Source organism: Cherax quadricarinatus, chromosome 54 (genome assembly GCF_038502225.1).
Source record: "Cherax quadricarinatus isolate ZL_2023a chromosome 54, ASM3850222v1, whole genome shotgun sequence".
NCBI classification, from domain to species: Eukaryota; Metazoa; Arthropoda; class Malacostraca; order Decapoda; family Parastacidae; genus Cherax; species Cherax quadricarinatus.
The window spans coordinates 23,216,231-23,237,963 of record NC_091345.1 but is presented as its reverse complement, the minus strand read 5'-3'; the positions used below and the strand labels follow the sequence as shown (position 1 = coordinate 23,237,963).

At 40.2% G+C, this 21,733-nt stretch overlaps 1 protein-coding gene across 1 annotated transcript in view; it reads right to left on the bottom strand.

The window, feature by feature from the left end:
- The window catches only part of LOC128699230 (transmembrane protein 245), a gene marked incomplete in the record, with an annotated part of 140,942 nt that overhangs the window by 58,338 nt on the left and 60,871 nt on the right, over positions 1-21,733 (bottom strand). The window contains 3 exon segments of the mRNA XM_070096746.1: positions 3,670-3,769; positions 6,999-7,163; positions 10,973-11,272. Coding sequence (XP_069952847.1) covers positions 3,670-3,769; positions 6,999-7,163; positions 10,973-11,272 — 565 coding nt within the window.

The window sequence follows — 21,733 nt, the reverse complement described above, 5'->3', positions numbered from 1 at the left end:
TATATCCTTTTACTCATGTACAAATTAATTGCTCTAACATATTGTATTACTTTTGTCACTACCACTACTACTACTACTACTACTACTACTTCTACCACTAGTGAACATCGAAATGGTACCTCACTAGTATTCACCTCACTCTGAGCCTTTATATACCCTCTGTGTCCATGTATTGTTTGTAATGGCTTGATAAAGCTCCTGGAGAGCGAAACGTTGCCACAATAAATGTCACATTAGTTGCACTTGTGTCCTTTTACTTTTCGCTTATGATCGCTTGAGAGATGCTATCTCCTGCTAGCTGTTTTTCATTTATCCACACCAATAAGAGTCTCTCAACATCTTCCATCACTTGTGATCTCTGTTTCGAAAACACAGTTAACCCTTTCAGGGTCCAAGGCCCAAATCTGGAGTCACGCACCAGTGTCCAAGAATTTAAAAAAAAAAAATTTGTTATTTTTTCTTATGAAATCGTAGAGAATCTTTTTGTGAAGGTAATAAAACAAAAAGTACGAAATTTGGTGGAAAATTGACGAAATTATGCTCTCGCGAATTTTGATGTGTCAGCGATATTTACGAATCGGCGATTTTGCCGACTTTGACTCCCATTTTAGGCCAATTACATTATTCCAAACAACCAAATTCTTAGCTATTTCACTAGTATTACTTCTATTCTATCGATTGAGCACAAGAAATCGCCAAGTCAACTGTTTCAACTACAAAATAAAGTGATCGGAAATTGTTAATTTGGCTAATTTAACACAAAGTTCAAAATATTCTAATTTCAAAATAGGGTCCAGAATGAACAATGTAGGCATTCCTTGCACTAAACTAACATTTCCTCTGTTCATTAGTTATGTTTTGAGGCTTTACAAATAAATTCCATTTTGATTTTTTATACACATAATGAATTTTTATTCACACCAAAAAATAGAAGATTTACTGTTATGCAATACTGTAATAATTGTATAAATATCATCACCATATTTGTGAATGTATATTAGACCCACCAGCTGATGTGTATTAGACGTGTGAGGTCGTTTGTTTACTCTTGAATATCGGCAAAAATTTAACATTTCCGCTACTTTGAGCTCAGTTTCAAGCCATTTCCAAAGCTAAAACCAATCAAAATCATCTCTATTTCTGTAATATGTCTTCCATTCTATCAAATGAGACCAAGAAATCGCAAATACAACTATAAAAAACATACGAAAAAACACTGCAAAGTTGCTGTTTTAATCGAAAAATCATGATTTCATTTTTTTTCTCTCATTATACACAGTGCGCTGCAGGATCTGTTTTATGTGGTGCACACATACCACATAGATGTATTCTCTCATATCTAGGCCCAAATGTACCACTCACAGTTTATCAGAGTGAGCTGAGCTCATGGCGTAGATCTACGGTTTGGACCCTGAACGTAAAGCCGTAGATCTACGGGACGGACCCTGAAAGGGTTAAACCTTTGGCAAGAACAGCTTCCTTGATTGCCTTTCTGTTGCCCACAATAGTAGCGATGGTTGATTTGGGTTTCTTGTACAACCTGGCCAGGTCGGCGACACGCACTCCACTTTCATACTTATCAATGATCTCTTTCTTCATCTCTATAGTAATTCTCACCCTTATTGCTGTAGGGTTGGCACTAGAAGCTTTCTTGGGGCCCATGGTCACTTATTTTGCAGATAAAATCACCAAAAACACTGTAATAATACGAAATGTTCCGATTGTATGCTTGGATGTTACCGCGGAGGCTGGCTGGTAAACAATGCCACCGGCGGCACATGTGAGGCTGGCTAAGGGCGCACATTGGACGTGTCTCGGACGAACAGCGGTGAGCGGGTTTTTGAGCGGTATGAGAGGCAAAATTTTTGCAATAAAAGCGAGCGGTATGCGGATTAAACGTTATGTGATGCCGACGGTATGCGGGGGTCCACTGTATTACATTTGCCACCTTCCACTTCTCAGGCACTATGCCAGTTTGTAGTGATATGTTAAAAAGATTAGCCAAAGGTATGCTAAGTTCCTCTTTACATTCCTTTAACACCCTTGCAAACAGTTCATCAGGACCTGGGGATTTGTTAGGTTTTAGTTTCTCTATTTGTCTGAGGACCATGTCACTAGTTACCGCAATCGTACATAGTTTATTATCATCCTGTTCTACGTAATCTATTATTTCAGGAATATCGCTAGTATTTTCCTGGGTGAAAACTGAGAGGAAGTAGGTATTTAGAATTTCACACATATCCTTATCACTGTCGGTGATCTGACCAGAGTTACTCTTAAGTGGGCCAATCTTGTCCCTAATCTTACTTCTGTATACCTGAAAGAACCCTTTTAGGTTAGTCTTTGAATCCCTTGTGACCTTAGCCTCATAATCCCTTTTTGCTTTTCTTATTACTTTTTTTTATTTCTCTCTTTAATTGAATATATTGATTTCTTAACTGCCCGTCCCCTCTTTTGATATGCCTATATATGCCTCTCTTTTGACCAATGAGATGTTTTAATCTATTGTTCATCCATTTGGGATCATTTTTGTTAGATCTAATTTCCCTACTCGGAACAAAAGTTGTCTGGGCAGCTAGAACTATGCTCTGAAAAACGTCATATTGGCAACCAAGATCACCTACATGACCCATAGTCAGGACATCCCAGTTTAGCCCACCCAAGTAATTTTTCAGTCCCATGAAGTCGGCCAAGCAAAAATCTGGGACAGAGATTTGATTGAAGTTATCTGGGTAATTCCATGATATATTGAAACTAAGTGATTTGTGATCACTTTCTCCAAGCTCATCATTAACCTCAAGATTATTAATTAGTGAATCTTTGTTGGCAAGAACCAAGTCAAGCAGATTGTTTCCTCTAGTTGGTTCTGTCACAACCTGTTCTAAAAAGCAATCCTGAACCGTATCAAGAAAGTCACTAGACTCAAGGTTTCCTGTCATATTGTTCCAATCAATTTGTCTAAAGTAATGTAATGGCTGCCTTGAATATGTGCATGAGCACTCTAACACTGCCTTGATCACTCATATTACTATTGCAATCCTCTCCTCAACACTTATGTAAGTAATGTAACACCCTCACACCCACCTGGGTGTATGCTGTGTCACACCCACCTAGGTGTATGCTGTCACAAACTCATACCACCTGGCTGTATGATGTATCACAAACACACCCACCTGGCTGTATGCTGTCACAAACACACCCACCTGGCTGTATATGCCACAAACACACCCACCTGGTTGTATGTTGTTTCACAAACACACCCACCTGGCAGTATGCTGTGTCACAAACACACCCACCTGGGCAGGTGATTTTATCAGGTAAAATAAAGTCACTGTGGGTGAAGCATCATACACTGTTGTGTAATCCATGGTGAAAGCCCACAGTTATGTCAAGCATTTCAGGCTGACTTAGTCCTTAAAAAACTTAACTATAGTTCTAGCATGTATAACTAGGATGTGTGTGACAAATTATAATGGATCATTTTTATGCAAGTTATAAAAGCTTAAAATTAACTAGCAATAAAGTTTGACCTAGTAAGGATTAAAATAATCAGGAGTAAGTTTGTCTACGAAAAAACTTGCTTCACAGGTTTTCCTTCATTAGTATGTCTTTAATATTATAACATTTTCAATATCTATAATTTTAAGACAAATTGCAATTTGTACTCACCAATTTTTTTGACGAAGTAGTAGATGATTGCCAAAGGTAGAAGTGGCAAGAAGTAGTTGTGTTGCCACAGTTCTACCAGTACACAGGCCACAAACACTCCCTACAATATAATACATGATGGTTATATTGTGGTAAGTGCTGGTTGTGGTACTTCAGTTCTATCAGCACACATCACACAAATAATAATAATAATATAAAATTAAATATAAAATCAAATACAAAATAATAAAATATAAAATAAAAATAATAAAAATAATATTTATTTATTTCTAAAAGTACATAATACAAGTGATACACCTAATTGACATCACTGGCTATACACCGAGCATTTCTGGCAACTTAGGTTAACCTCGTCCCCCAGGATGCCGCCCACAACAGTTAACACCAAGGTACCTACCATACTTTACTGCTAGGTGAACAGTGAGTGACAGCAGGTGTAAGAAAACATGCAACAACATTTAACCCGTGACTCAGTGTGTGAGCAGATGATGTTATCAACCAAGCCTCGAGCACTCTCAACAATGTTTAATATACAGTAATACTGCAAATTACATGTGAAAATATAAATACTATCCACTAAAAAGTAAATATTGTACTGTCCTCTACTGTGAGGTAAAAAATATAGTCCACTGTAAGGTAAATATACTGCATAAAGCAAATACAGTACTCCAGTGTGTAAAGTACAGTACAGTATAGTACAGTACTTTAGCCTATTATAAAATTATATGTAATTTGTTTAATGATTGTTGTCAGTATCATCACTTGTGATATGGTCTCTGAAGAGGCAGCCTAGTGGATTACCCATTCAATTAGACTATTGATGCTTGTGGCTCACTGTATAATGCATGGACCACAGTCCAGCTTATTAGGAAAAATATGCAGAACCTTGTTGTCATGGGAGGTGTGAAGTGGGTTCTCTCAAGTGACAACTGTGAAATAATACTTCAAGGTGATTGCTTCTGGCTTTATTGCAAGAGTAATGTAAGTTGTCTGCTCACACACCCAGTCTCTACCAAGTCTGGGTATTGACTGTCTGAGCACTAGCCAAGAAGACATTTAAAAATACCAGCTCTAAGCAGCTCTCCAATACAATACACAACCAATGTACAACACTGACATTGTCATGTTTCCTCTTCAAAACAATGTCTCCTGGTAATTCTATTTTTTTTTTTTTAACACACTGGCAGGATGACCTGAGGCAGGGTGATATGAAAAAGAAACACTTTCACCATCATTTACACTATCATTGTCTTGCCAGAGGCATGAAAATACAACAATTTAGATGTCACTCTAAACAGCAAATATCTCAAACCCTTCTCTTAGAGTGTAGTCACTGTACTTCCCACCTCCAGGACTCTGTTTTCCCTGAATCCCTTTGCAAAATATTACCTTGCTCACACTCCAACAGCTCGTCAAGTCCCAAAAAACATTTGTCTCCACTCCTATCTAACGTGCTCATAAATGCCTGCTGTATGTCCAAGCCCCTTGTACACAAAACCTCTTTTACCCTCCTCCTTCCATCCTTTCCTAGGACAATCCCTACCCCTCCTTCCCTCCACTACAGATTTATACACCCTCCAAGCCATCCTATTTTGCTCCATTCTCTCTAAATGAGCAAACCACCTCGACGAACCCTCCTCAGCCCTGTGAATAATGCATTTAATAACTCCGCACCTTCTCCTAATTTCCACACTACGAATTCTCTGCATAATATTTATGCCACACATTTGCCCTTAGACATGACATCTCCACTGCCTACAGCCCTTTTCATGCTGAACATTCACAACCCATGCTCCACACCCGTATAAGTGATGGTACCACTATCTTCTTCTTTCAACACACCGGCCGTATCCCACCGAGGCGGGGTGGCCCAAAAGGAAAAACGAAAGTTTCTCCTTTTACATTTAGTAATATATACAGGAGAAGAGGTTACTAGCCCCTTGCTCCCGGCATTTTAGTTGCCTCTTACAACACGCATGGCTTACGGAGGAAGAATTCTGTTCCACTTCCCCATGGAGATAAGAGGAAATAAACAAGAATAAGAACTAGAAAGAAAATAGAAGAAAACCCAGAGGGGTGTGTATATATGTGCTTGTACATGTATGTGTAGTGTGACCTAAGTGTAAGTAGAAGTAGCAAGACGTACCTGAAATCTTGCATGTTCATGAGACAGAAAAAAGGACACCAGCAATCCTACCATCATGTAAAACAATTACAGGCTTTCGTTTTACACTCACTTGGCAGGACGGTAGTACCTCCCTGGGCGGTTGCTGTCTACCAACCTACTACCTATATGGTACCACTATACTCTCATATATTCCCTTCTTTGCCTCCATGGGTAATGTTCTTTGTCTCCAGAGATACCTCAATGTATCACCCACCTTTTTCGATCATCAACTGTATGGTTTACCTCATCCTTCATATATCCATCCACTGACAAGTCCACTCCCAAATATCTGAACACATTCACTTCTTCCATATTCCTTCCAATCTGATATCCAATTTTTCCTTACCTAACTCGTTTGATACCTTCATCGACTTACTCTTATCTATATTCACTACACTTAAAAGGGAAGGTATCATTCCTTCTAGGTGGTCATGCCTTCTAAGTGGCTGTTGTGTAAACATTGATAAATCATAATGTCATTGATCAATTCTAATTTATCATAATACAATTTTCTTTCTTTCTTTCAACACACCGGCCGTATCCCACCAAGGCGGGGTGGCCCAAAAGGAAAAACGAAAGTTTCTCCTTTTACATTTAGTAATATATACAGGAGAAGGGGTTACTAGCCCCTTGCTCCCGGCATTTTAGTCGCCTCTTACGACACACTTGGCTTACGGAGGAAGAATTCTGTTCCACTCCCCATATAATTATTAATCTAATATTACTATCTGGCCTATTATATCTGTTTTCAAAATAATTAGGTGTTCTCTTTTTTCTTTACCGAACCTCTTATTTTTGTTGCATGTCTTACACAGTGATGACACTTGTAGCCAGTTTGTGTCAATACACAGCAATGACACATTGAAGGCTCTGGCAAAATGTGTGTAACGTACTATGTCAGCTTTTTTGCTCGTCTTCAAGTGTATGTAACCCAAGTTGTAGTTATCTAGCAACCGTAAGAGGCAGGAGCAACCTGCTCTAAACCCATGTTGTCTACGAATGGGTAAAAGTTGCGAATGCATGTGTTTAACAGTCTTTTTAATACATTATGTAAGATTCTGATCCTGTGGGGTGTTTATACATGTATTTACTATATGCTGAGCTTTAGATGATTGGTATGACAGTAATGTGATAAATTTAGAAAAGGATTTATTTGTATTACCTTAAGATAAACGTTGCTACCATTTTCTTCTTCATTCTTCAGAGATGAGGTGTTGTCATCTGGACTACTCAGCTGGTGGGAAGACATAGAATGAGATGGAATGCCAGAGTTGAGCAGAACACGGGGCCGAGGGCTGTCCGTTGAGGGTGTTGAGTATACATCGTTCTGAAATTATCTTTATGTAACTACAATTTTTATAATAAAGTGGTCATAGTATGATTACTTTTAGACATTCAAGACAGTGTGTTACATCTGAAAGATACTGTATAATTATCTTGAAGTCTTGAACTCAGGGTTAACACCTCACACGACACTATTCTACATTACACGGCATTTTACGGGAATGTAATCCTGGCGTTATACAAAATGTACTGCATGCTAAAAGTTTGGGAATACAAAATTATTACTGGGTTAATCATCCTATTATCTGATCTATGATGCTCACACACTTCTGGCAATACAGCTATTGAAAGAACAATGGAGAATGAGTTTTCTTTTTTGGAGGGGATCATTACCTTGATGGGAAAAGACCAATGTGGTAAAAACTTACTTATTTTAAAGTGAATGTCTGAAGACAAATCGTTACATAACCCCTCATTTTTGTAATGTACTTCCAGTCAGCTCTGACAAGCAAACAAGCGAGCCTGCCTAAAGCTACCCCTGCAACTCGCTACACCCTCTCCTCATTTAATGACAGAGTTCCGTTCCTAAGACCATGTCATTAAACGAATTCGTCGCTAAGTGAGAAGCATACTATAATGGTAGTGGGTTTATGTCAACAATCTTTGATATTGTTTTAATGTCACCTTTGCACCATTTATAATATTTCTGGTATATTTTTAAATGTTTATACAGTAGTGTACTGTATATTGAAATGAACAGAATAGAGGACATCAGCTCTAATATACATTATTCAAGCATAAATACTGGTCAGAGCCTATCGTAAGTCCGAGGCGTTGGTAAAGGTGTATGCTGCTAAGTGAGGAGAGGCTGTATTTTACATGTACATGCTCCCTCGGCTGATCTATATCACCAGTGTAATGTGACAAGTGTATTTCAGTATTACTGAAATATACAATACTGAAGATGAAAGCATGTGGTGTTTTATTGAAGGAACCATAAAGGCCACACAAATGGTTGTTTAACACTGCCAACAATTGGAAACCTCAAGATTCCTCTAGTAAATTAATAAATTAATAATGCACATTACTCAAAGCATCACCAGATGTTTTCATTAACACTATAATTGTAGATAACATCCAATGCGACTACTACAAAACCAGGTTGTGAACATTATTCTTGCTAACACCTCAAGTCCTGGTCATTTATCAAGTGAACTCCAGCAACTATCATATCATCTATTGCCCACATATAAAAAGTGACTCAAAGAAAAAAGCACAGCCACCATCATTCACTGAACAGCTGTCTTGCCAGAAGAGTAGACATCACAATTCAAATAACCACCCAAACAGCAACATTCCCAAACCTTTAGAGAATAGATACTGTACTTCCTACCTCCTAAAGTCCAGTTAACAGGTTTTCCTGAACACATTTTGGAATTGTTTTAGCAAAAGAAACAATGTTCTTTTTTCTTAAAGCTAAAGTTTTTTAATGATCAAAAGAAGGAAAGATGTACATATAAAGCTGATTTCACTCATATCCATGCTACATTATAGAGCATAATCTAAGTAAACTTAACTAATGATTCTATGCTAAATATTCAGAAATTACAGTACACTAGTAAAAGATACAAGAAAACAAAGATTCTGGGAAAAACAGTAGTAACTACTAAATATACAGAATAACTGCAGTACAACATTTTTATATGGGTGTGAAGCATGGGTTTTGAACATTGCAGCAAGGAGAAGGCTAAAGGCAACTGAGATGCCATGTTTGAGAACAAGGTGTGGTGAATAGTATGCAGAAAATTTGGAATGTAAACATTAAAAGATGGTGTGGGGTATTAAGGGCATAATTCAGAGGACTAAACAGGGATACCTGAGGTGGTTTGGGCATGAAAATAAGATGCAGAATAACAAAAAGGGTGTATATATCTAGGGTGGATCAGAGGAGAGATAGAGGTCATCCAAAGAATGGAGGATGGGAGGGGGGGGGGTTAAAGGAGACTTTAAATTTTAAGAGCTTGAGCATCCAGCAGGCTTTTATGAGCATGTTAGATAGAAGAAATAGGAGACAAGTGGTTTTTAATAGAGGTGCTTTTTAAGTGTGAACAAGGGAACATACACAAAAGGATTCGGGGAAAACCAATTAGACCCAAGTCTTGAAGATGGTAAGTAGAATTCCTGTAGACTGAAGGAGGGGTAGTGATGGGTAGTACAGTGCCTGCATGCTGAAGGAGGGGTGGTTATGGTGGGTAGTACAATGCTTGCTGAAGGAGGGGTGGTGGTGGGCAGTACAGTGCCTGCTGAATGAGGGGTAGAGAGGTTACAGGTTGGAGAGTTATTAGAACTGTGATGCCAGCATGTTTATGGCAAGACAGTGCTTGAATGAATAATGGTGAATATATTTCATTTTTTGGGTCACCCTGTCTTAGTAAGAGGCACCAAGGTTAAAAAGAAAAAATATACAGTACTCTAGTTAAGATACTGAAGATTAATAAATAACTACAGCATTCTGTGCGACAATAATGACTACCACTATATATTTTAACTACAGTGGTACCTCGAGTTACAAACTCAATTTGTTCCAGAATGCTGTTCAAGTGCCAATAGCGAATGAATTTGTTGCCATAAGGAATAATGTAAATTAGATTAGTCAGTTTCAGACCCCCAAAAATACACTTACAAAAGCACTTACAAAAACACTTACATAACTGTTTGAGTTGGGAGCTGTTCGAAACTCAAGGTACCACTGTACAGTACTTGGTGGTGGACACAGTAGTAAAACAAATAAAAAGGCACAATACCATGAACAGATCAATACACAAATAACTCACGCATAGGAGAAAAACTTACGACGATGTTTCAGTCAGACTTGAACCATTAACTAGTTATTAGTAACTAGTGTGACTAGCTAATGGTCCAAGTCGGACCAAAACGTTGTCGCAAGTTTCTTTCTCCTAAGTTCGGGTTATTTGTGTACAGCAGTATAACACTACTTCTAAGTCTACATTTCCTACAATCTCTTATTATATAATATTTTCTGTTTACCTAACTTCTTATTGTTCTTTACTTATACTTTTGCTGGTTTATTTCTTTGACACACTTGCCATTTGCATGTTGCTCAAGTGGTCAATATGCCTCACATTCTCATTCCTTAGTACCACACAGCAAATAGTATGCATGTTTTAGTTACAACACAGCAAGTGCTGTGTGTTTTAGTTACAACACAGCAAGTGTCATCATACATGACTAGAATTCCTTCAAGTCACTGATCGCATGAAGGCTACTGTAATATCAGGGAAAAATCCTAAGGCAAGTTGTGAATCAATGAGGGTGCTCCAGAGAGAACAAGGAGTCAAAAGTTACATTACTTTTATTTTACCCATGAAACCAGAAATACAGAAGTTACTAAAAGATTACTCACTAGTTCAGCTGTAATACCGAGGATGAATTTTCCACTACAAGAGAGGAGGGAGATTTGCACACAAGGGAGTCTCTTACCTGTCCTGGTGTGTCAACCTGTGAAGGAGGCCACAAGCTAGGGCTTCTAGAGAAACAGGAGTGATCAAACATGTGGGCACTATGCCCATTCTGTCCCATCTCAACTTGATGGACCCATCCCCCACTCCTCCTGCTTGTCATACACCCCAGCCCTGGTACTAGTCTTCTAGGTAATGATGTGTTAACATATCCAGTTTTACAGTGCAGTTCAGGTGTCAGGTATGGGGTAAAACAGGGCCTATGGTAGACTTTGTTAACTAAGGGAGTGTGCTTCTGTGACAGTTTCTCTACTTTTGATCTGGGGCTCAGTTGAGGGCAAGTAGTAGGGCACAAGAGAGGAGCAAGACTTACTACAGGCACCTGCAGTTTCTCTCCATCCTCTTGTGGCTTATCATTAGATAGGACCAATTCTTCTTTAAATGCTTCTTCCTGTGTTGTCCCACTTGAGTCTGCAATCTGTTTCTCTTCTTTGTCCTGGCTCATCTCTGTGTCAGTAGTGGAGTTAGTAGAGTCCTGCTTTCCTGAGGAGGCTCCAGATACTTCTGGTATTGTGGAAAGTTGAGAGTTTGATGATTGATCCCCTACATCCTCCACTGCTTCTTCAGCTACAGGTGTAAGTGAAGCTTTCTTTTCTTCACTATCTGCCTTATTCTGAAATGTTTAAACAAGAGATCCATCAGTTGCCTTCATTATTCTCTAAAGACCCCTCACTAATCTTATTATAAGTGCAACAGCAAACTCTGACCTTCCACACCTACCGTCATGTGCTGAAAAAATCTAATTTTGTATAAATCTAGTCAGAATGTTTTGCAAATTGTAAATGTGGCAATATTTCACTGTTGGCAAGTAATGTGGTGGTAGCCAAGACTGCTTGTAATAGCCACAATGTAAGGAATGGTAAACTTCATTCTGACGAATTATGAAGACAAAAAAAAAAAGTTTGTTTTTCCAAAGTGACATGACCATGGCCCCTCTTTTCCCACATGTTCTTCAGTTCATTTAACATGATTTCATATAACACACCATTTTTAGGAATGTATCCACCATGTTTTTCAAGTCTACTGTGCATATTATCAAGACTAGAACTAGTGTAGTGTTTATACATAGTACAGTGGACCCTCAACCAACGATGGCATCGATTAACGATAAATCCGACTAGCAATACATTTTAACGCAAAATTTTTGCCTCAACTAGCGCTAAAAAATTCGACCAACACTATTTGTTCCGTCAGACGTGTCCACTTCTGGCCAGTGTTTACAAGCCAGCCAGCCACCGCGGTCGCTTCCAAGCATACAATCGGAACATTTCATGTTATCACAGCCTTTTTAGTGATTGCACCTGCAAAATAAGTCACCATGGGCCCCAAGAAATCTTCTAGTGCCAACCCTACAGCAAAAAGGGTGAGAATTACTATGGATATGAAGAAAGAGATCATTGCTAAGTATGAAAGTGGAGTGCGTGTCTCCGAGCTGGCCAGGTTGTACACAAAACCCCAATCAACCATCGCTACTATTGTGGCCAAGAAAACGGCAATCAAGGAAGCTGTTCTTGCCAAAGGTGCAACTATGTTTTTGAAACTGAGATCGCAAGTACTCGAAGATGTTGAGAGACTGTTATTGGTGTGGATAAATGAAAAACAGATAGCAGGAGATAGCATCTCTCAAGCGATCATATGTGAAAAGGCTAGGACGTTGCATGACGATTTAATGAAAAAAATGCAAGCAACTAGTGGTGATGTGAGTGAATTTAAGGCCAGCAAAGGTTGGTTTGAGAGATTTAAAGGGAAGGGAAGTAACCCCGGAAAAGGACTTGCCACCTCAAGTCCTAATGGAAGGGGATTCCCCTTCTAAACACTAAGACCATCAACACTCTCCCCTCCTCCCATCCCAACAATCATCACCAGATCTTCAATAAAGGTAAGTGTCATGTAACTGTGCATGTCTTCTTCAGTTTGTGTGTATTAAAATTAATATTTCATGTGGTAAAAACAATTTTTTTTTTTATACTTTGGGGTGTCCTTCACGGATTAATTTGATTTCCATTATTTCTTATGGGGAAAATTAACTTGACTAACGATAATTTTCACTAACGATGAGCTCTCAGGAACGGATTAATAGCGTTAGTCGAGAGTCCACTGTACATTATATATTATATTTATTTATTTATTTACTCTTTATATAAAAAAAATATTTAGTTGACTGTGTGTGTGTGAAAAATAACTCTCACATACATGAATGAAAATTATGACGACGTATCGGTATGACTGTGACCAAGTCGGTCTAAGTAGGACCGAAACATCGTAATTAGTTTTAATTTGGTATATGCACTTCATTTGTGTATTCGAACACAGCCCAGTTGGTCAGTACCTGACCAACCGGGCTGTGGTTCATGCGTCAGCTTGCGTGCGGCCAGCAGTAACAGCCTGGTTGATCAGACCCTGATCCACTATGAGACCTGGTCTCAGACTAAGCCGCGGGGGCGCTGGCCCCCGAAACCCTCTCCAGGCAAACTTCAGGTAGGGTATTATTCTTTATCCTTTTGTGTGTGTGTTGTGGTGATCATAATGGACAGTCGTGGAGCACATGTTAGGTGGTGAAGGTAGAGTTACTACATGTTGAAGATAAAAGGGATGCCATGACCTCGTGCACTGAGCAGGGAGAAATAATACCTGGTAGGAGTAAGGAAGAGCCATATGTGCAATCACCACTACAAATATCACTACACTACAAATATCACTACACTACAAACACCACTACACTACAAACACCACTACACTACAAACACCACTACACTACATCACTACACTACAAACATCACTTCACTACAAACATCACTTCACTACAAACATCACTACACAGCCTGGTCACAGACCGGGCCGCGGGGGCGTTGACCCCCGGAACTCTCTCCAGGCAAACACTACAAACATCACTACACTACAGACATCACTACACTACAGACATCACTACACTACAAACATCACTACAATACAAACATCACTACAATACAAACATCACTACAATACAAACATCACTACAATACAAACATCACTACAATACAGACATCACTACACTACAAACATCACTACAATACAAACATCACTACAATACAAACATCACTACAATACAAACATCACTACAATACAAACATCACTACAATACAAACATCACTACAATACAAACATCACTACAATACAAACATCACTACAATTCTCAGTAGTAGTAACCAGTTACCAGTAACCAGTGTACCAGTAGTTGACTCACTACCAACTGTCTCTGCCTGAGTCACTGTCTGTATTCATATTGTGCTGACCACAGCAGTATTCAAAGACCCCCCTCACATATGGGTACTGTGGGCGGCCAGTCAGTTATACGAGAGTGAGCAAGGAGATAGGCAGGCTGTTGGGCGCTCCCCACATTATCTGTAATTATACGTACTACCAGCCTACGTGAGTATTACTTTACCCTATCCACGTATCGAACTCCCACATGATAAATGGTGGCACCGGTGTGGAGAGTGGATTTAAGTTTTTACGGGTAATTCAGGACGTTAGAAGACTGTTTGTGAGTAGCCGGCGGGTCAAAGGTGAACCGTCTCACCCACTCCAGCTACTCGCTCCCCTCACTCACCACCTCCAGCCTGCAAGCCTGTTGCAGCCGTTTCAAGCTTCCTGGCTTAGTTCGTGTGCTAATTGCTTCAATCTCCGAGGGGTTGACCCGGATTTTGCAATTAAGCCAGTCAGTAAGCCAGACTGTGGAAGTGAACGCCAGTCAGCCTATCATCCAGCCTGTCTCCTGTCATCCACCTGCTCCTCCGTGCTGTGTGCATCGTTACACGTCTTCCAGTCAGCCATTCTCGTGGGTTAAGCCAGTCAGCCAACCCAGCTTCTAACCCAGCTGAGAGAGAGAAGTAAGCCACGCAGTAAGAAGTAAGCCAAGTTCCTCTGAAGTATTGTCTATATCGCTTTGTGCTTGGATGCTAAGAGTGTTTTTCACCATTCCTGTGGCATAGAGTGGCTTATCAAGCCACCTTCATGGGTAGAGTGGAGTGTGCGCCAGAGCACCAGCGAGAGTCACACCCACCACCATTCTACTCACACCACCCACCACCAACCACCCACCACCAGCCACCCACCTCATCTACCTGTGGTTGTTTGCACCCTTGTACCGGGTCCTAATACTGTTTTGGCTCACATAATTGGTCAAGAGATGTAGCTGAGCGCCAACGATAAAGCCAATTATGCGAGTTCACTGAGAAAGCGCATTTCTTCATGACGACAGTGTGAGTGTCGGCGTCATCACCGCGCAGGACAACCTTCCTCATCACCAGTCATCACCGTCGACTACTACAGACTTCAGTGATAATTTTCTGTTTAGAGACTTTTCTTGCATTTAAAGACATTTGCGTGTGTGAGACATTTATAGTGAATTTCTTGTGTACTCTAAACCTTGTGTTTTCAGTGTAGACTCAGTGTTTCTTTGACTCGTTATTTTTGCCATATTTTTCAGTGTTTTCGCTCATCTTATATTTTTATCTGTGTTTTTTTTATGCTACTCTCTGTCTGTAGTAAGTATTATTGTGTAGTGTACCAGTCAGTCGCTCTGTGTGAAGTGATTCATTTTTTTATCGTGTATTCTTTCAGCGTTGTATTCTCCAGTAATTGTCATTGTATTTCATGCAGTGATATTCACCCCAGTATACCAAATTATCCATTTATTTCTGTGTGTGTCTTTTTTCGTATGCCAGCAGTGTCTCATTCCTCTAATTTTTTCGCAGACTGTGTACCATTATTTTTGCCAGCAAATTTTTGTCGTATCAGTCACAGCAAGATTTTGTTGTAAGAATATACTAAAATAATGAATACGTGATTAAGTGTTGTGTGCCCTGCCACTAAGTGTTACACTTCCCGTTTTGTTCCTTTGTTTTATTTTTATTCATATTTTTATATTTCTTTGAACAAATTCACTCTTGATGCAATTTCAATTACTTTTAACGTAAAGTGTTTTCTTTACTCTGAGTAAATTGTTTTGTCTAATTTACAATTAAGAGTTAAAGTGTTCAATCAGTTTTTCTTCATATTTTTATTTCATTATTTAACCTGAGTTTTCCCAGTGACACTTTATTATTGCAGTGATTATTTCTACACCTTATTTTGTTGCACTTGTTCTGCAGTGAATTATTTTCTTTTATTGATATTTTTATGCATTCTTAGAAAATACTTAAATTTCCCAGTTAACAATTTAGTAATTTTATTTTATACTTTTTACATTCAATTCAAATTTTATTAATTAATTCCTTTATTAGCAAGAGTAAAGACAGCTCATTTTGCATTTAATTCAGTCTCTAGTAATATTTTTACTTGTATATTTCAATGTAATTTTTTTTTCTTGGCCAATAGTCCTTTACATTGAGTTGTCCTTCCTCTTGCAGTGTATCTTAGACATTTTTTATTACTTCTGCAGAATTAGTTGCATCTCTTTTATTTCAATTCTAGCATTTTGTATCATTTTTATTGTTCATTATTTTTGCCTTATTTGTTCTTGTGCAACTTTGCCATTATGTCTCACATACCGTCAAGTGATACTTTAGTGAATGTTGACACTCAGACCTCTCAGGCTACTGCTGCTCCTGTCATCAGTCCTCACAATTCCTTAGCGACTGACAGACCGACCCAGACACCGAGATACTATAGTTATACTCGTGATTCCCTTGATGCGTTACCTTTATTCAATGGCCATGTACATAGTCTTGAAGCATGGTTTGCGGCCATTCGTTCTCGTGCTGGTGCTCTAGTTGAAGGTCCTCCTTCAGAGGAAAGTCTTATCAGACTTGCTAAAGAAGCTCTTCATTGATCCCCTGCTGCTGTTCACGTTGTTGATCTTCTTGATATGCGTGACTTCAGGAATCTTACTAAGTGGTCACAATATGAGGAACTGATTCGTTCTTTCCTTGTCCCAGTAAAAACAGCTGATCCATATGTCGTTCTTAGGGAACTAGTGAATGCTACACCCATGAGTAATGAATCGTTGAGTGCATTTGCTGTTAGATTAGACAAACTTTTATCATCATTTATCAATGCTGTCCAGTCATCAGCTTTTCTCCCTGAAGAGGTTAAACCATTCACAGAACCGTTTGCTAAAATAGCAGCTTTTGGAGCAATCAAAGAACTAATGCCGCCTGCTTCTGTGTGTGCTTATGAGGCTCATCCTCCAACTGTGACGATGGAACCACTTACAGCCTTAAATCATGTATGTTCCTTGTGCCCCCAGGGTACTTTCCCATGTATTAAAAGTAATTTCACACCTATGCCTCAGTCTGCACCACCTCTTGTTTGCGCCACAGAGACAAATCGTGGTCGTCAACCATCTCAGAGGTCACCAAGAACCAGTGTACAGAGTCGTTATAAACCTCGTAGTATTCATAGTACATTCAGTAACCATAGTCGGCGGACTTGTTACAACTGTGGTTTCCGTGGCCATATTGCAATTAATTGTCCTGATAGTTACCCTAAGAGACGTCGTACTGATGATGAGTACCCAGATCTTCCCTACTGTACTTATCATAGAATACATGGACATGACACATCTGAGTGCAATGCTCTCTATAACCTTCAGTACTCTAGGTCTTTCTGTGGCCATTCCAACCGCAGAACCCGTAGAGGAAACAGATATCGTGGTTCTCAAAATAACCAGAACCAGGCTTATTCTTCCAATTCTCAAACTAACCAGAACCAGGCTCATTCTTCCAATTTGGGGGAATTCGAGCGCCCCAGTCAAACCGTCCCATGGTGACAGTAGGTGAAAATGAGTACACTATTCCCGTTCACAATTCCTTGGAAGCCTTAAGCAGTCTCGAGAATGACAATCCTGCTGATGATGTTGCTTCACATGTCTCTGACATAGATGATTTTGGGGATGAAGTGGAACAAGTCTTTTCTGATGACAATCCACCTTTTTGTTTGCACATAACTTCCAATGCAACCATAGGCCCTATAGTGCAAGCACCTGTTCATAATGCACCCGTTCATTTGTTCATGGACTCTGGTGCGCAAGTTTGTTTAAGGATAAGCAGTTACGACATGTCCTTCTCGTAGAACCGACTCATGTGTCCTCCCTTAGTGGAGTAGCTGGTTCTCACCTGCGTGTCCGAGGTCGGGCTTCCCTAACTTTTTCTATCCAAGGTAGAGACTTCACTGCTTCCTTCCTTGTTGTCGACCAGATTACTTTCCCTGGTGACCTTCTGCTGGGCTTTGCTTCCATGCGAGACTTACTCATTGTGCTCGACCCGTACCGATGGCATGCCCAAATTGACGACTTGATCGTTCCATTCTGGGGTTACCAGCTTGGATCCGAGATCTGCCATACTGCCGCAGAGTATGACACTCGAATTAAGTCCTTACAGGCCAGTGCATTTTCCAGTAGCGTACCCAAGCGGTCAGGCACTGATGATCCTGTCACTTCTGTCTGTGTTCCTGCAACTTCAGACTTGCAAGATAGTGTCCAGTTACCTCAAGTGTCCGAGGACGCTCTGACTACCTTGAGTGCTGAGCCTATCCCTGCAATGTCTGCTAGTTCTAGTAGTAGTTTCTCCACAGGGGACGCCTTGTCGGAAAACAATTACAGTGGACCCCCGCATAGCGAACTTAATCCGTGCAAGAGGGCTGGTCGTTATGCGAAATGTTCGCTATGCGAATTAATTTTCCCCATAAGAAATAATGGAAATAAAATTAATCCGTGCAAGACACCCAAAAGTATGAAAAAAAATTTTTTTTACCACAAAAAAATGTTAATTTTAGTACACACAAACTGAAAAAGGCATGCACAATTACATGACACTTACTTTTATTGAAGATCTGGTGATGATTGATGGGATGGGAGGAGGGGAGAGAGAGTGTTAGTGTTTAGAAGGGGAATCCCCTTCCATTAGGACTTGAGGTAGCAAGTCCTTTTCCGGGGTTACTTCCCTTCTTCTTTTAATGCCACTAGGACCAGCTTCAGAGTCACTGGACCTCTGTCGCACAACAAATCTGTCCATAGAGCTCTGTACCTCCCGTTCCTTTACGATTTGTCTAAAATGGGCCATAACATTGTCATTGAAATAGTCACCAGCACGGCTTGCAACAGCTGTGTCAGGGTGATTTTCATCCATAAAGGTTTGCAGTTCAACCCACTGTGCACACATTTCCTTAATTTTTGAAGTAGGCACAATGGATTCCACAACTGGCATAGGCTTCTCAGGGTTAGCCCCAAACCCTTCAAAATCTTTCTTAATTTCCATACTAATTCTCACCCTTTTTACCACAGGGTTGGCACTAGAAGCTTTCTTGGGGCCCATGGTCACTTATTTTCCAGAAACAGCACCGAAAACACTGTAATAATACGAAATATTCCGAGTGTATGCTTGAATGTTACCGCGGAGGCTGGCTGGTAAACAATGGGACGGGCGGCACATGTGAGGCTGGCTGAGGCCGCACATTGGACGCGTCTCGGACGAAGGTCGCTGAGCGGGTTTTTGTCCACTATGCGGGGCAAAATTTTGGCAAACAAAGCGTTCGCTATGCGGATTGTTCGCTATGCAAGGCGTTCGCTATGCGGGGGTCCACTGTACTTGCAACTAGTAATGCCATCTCTTGTTGATGTCACATGCCGTCTGCAGAAAGACGTTTCTGTCGCAGCTAGTGCCCTCACTAGAGTGTCTGTTGTTGTTCCTAGTGTTCCAGATGGTGATAACGTCCTAGTTGACAGTGATTCTTGCAAAGTAAAAGGCCTATTTGTTGAACCATCCTTACATGTTGTAAGAGATAGTAAGATCCATTTCTTCCTAGCCAACACTTCTGGTCACAGTGTTCGCCTCAGAGCAAATACCAATCTTGTTGACCTTGTTCACTATCCTTACCCTGTTCAGGTAGAGGATGAGTTGTCACCTGACCAGTGGGTCGGTGCTATTTCTGCCGGGGAGACCTCATCCACTTCACTGGATCAATCTGTTCCACCAGTTGAGGAGAAAGACTTAGCTCCCACTGACTTCCCAGATGAAGTCAAGCGTTTGTTGACTCTGTTGAACAAACGTCGTAAAGCCATTGCTTTACCAGGTGAGAAGATGGGTATAACGAACTTATTGTCCCATCGTATTCCACTTGAACCTGGTACTAGACCTATCTACATACCTGCATACAGAATGCCTCATTCACAAGTTGCTGTCGCAGAAGAATTGATCAATCGAATGTTTGATGATGGAGTTATTGCACCTAGCAATTCACCTTGGAATGCACCCTTGATCCTAGTACCTAAGAAGGATGGTACTTGGCGCCCAGTAATTGACTTTAGGAAGTTAAATGCGAAAACCATTCCAGATCGCTTCCCACTTCCTGTACTGGGTGATCTTTCACGTAACATCGGAGATAACAAAGTCTTTTCAACCCTGGATTTGTTACAAGGGTTTTGGCAAGTCCCTCTTCACGAGAACAGCCAAGAGCTAACTGCATTCTCCACTCCTACAGGTCATTATCACTTCCTCCGTATGGCGTTTGGATTACGATCTTCCCCTATCACGTTCTCAAGGCTCATGACTAATATCTTTAGAGGTCTCATAAGTAATGCACTTATGGTGTACTTAGATGACGTAATCGTCATGTCTAAAGACGTGGATACACACTTGAAAAGACTTGATGTAGTACTTGGTAAGCTTGAAGAAGCCAATTTAAAGATCAAACTGTCTAAATGTCAATTTTTCAGATCAGAAATTAAGTTTCTTGGTCACGTAGTCACTCCTAGAGGGGTTACGACTGACCAAAGTAAAGTAACTGCAGTACTAAATTTTCCAACACCCAAAACTGCTGATGCCGTAAGATCCTTTGTGGGCTTAGCAGGTTTTTATAGATCTTTCATTGCCAATTTTTCTTCCATAGCTGCTCCTCTAACTGAGTTGCTTAAGAAAGATGCTCCTTTTGTTTGGACCTTCCGTCAAGAAAGAGCATTCCAAACTCTAAAAGAAAAGCTAACATCTGCTCCAATTTTGAAATTTCCAGATTTTTCTAAGCCCTTCTATCTGACAACTGATGCTAGTTCAATTGGCATAGGCGCCGTACTAGCTCAGAAGACCGATGGCAAGTACAACGCAGTTGCATTTGCTAGCCGAGTCCTTACGAAGGCTGAACGTAATTATACAGTAACTGAGCAAGAAGCTTTAGCAATAGTATGGTCTTTAAAGCACTTCTGAGACATTATTTATCAGTACTCTGTTCATGTCTTGACAGACCATGCTCCACTGATACCTTTATTCCAGAACAAACAACCTACTGGAAGGTTAGCCAGATGGACCTTGACTATCCAAGAGTTCAATCCCACCTTTGAGCATTTACCTGGCAAGTCAAATGTAGTCGCAGATGCCTTATCGCGACATGTTAGTATAGTAACTGCAGACCCTCCATTTAGTGCTGAAGATGTAAAGATTGCTCAACGAACAGATCCCATGTGGTCTGGTGTGATTCGATTCCTGCTCCAGGAAGATCTTATTCTGACTGTGAAGCCACCAGCACCCATCAGTGACTTTGTCATGAACCAAGAATTACTGTATCGAACAGCCGAGTTGGGTACTCCTAGCAGAACAGTATACCAGTTAGTAATTCCACAGTCACTAGTGAATGTATCCTTACAGCTAGTTCATGATGTATCAGGTGTTGCACACCCTGGTATGGATCGTTCAGTAAAACAAGCCAGATTGAAATACTTTTGGCCTCGTATGGCAACTGATATTTCTGAGTAAGTTAAGAAATGTAGTGTCTGCATGCAACATAAAGGTAATGCTAATGGCCCTAATCCAATCCAAGTATATCCAACCACTAGCGAACCTTGGGAAAGAGTTGCGCTAGATTTGTTAACTAATTTCCAATGTTCCCTCCAAGGTAACAAACATCTGTGTGTTATGGTAGACCATTTCACCAGATATTGTGAGTTAGTTCCTATTGCAGATAAGACTGCCGAGACAGTAGCTAAAGCGTTTAAAGAACGCATTATCTGCAGGCATACCACACCTAAGTCCCTAGTAACAGATAATGGAGGTGAATTCTGTAATGAGATTCTTGAAAATTTGTGCACCTTGTACAAGATCTCTAA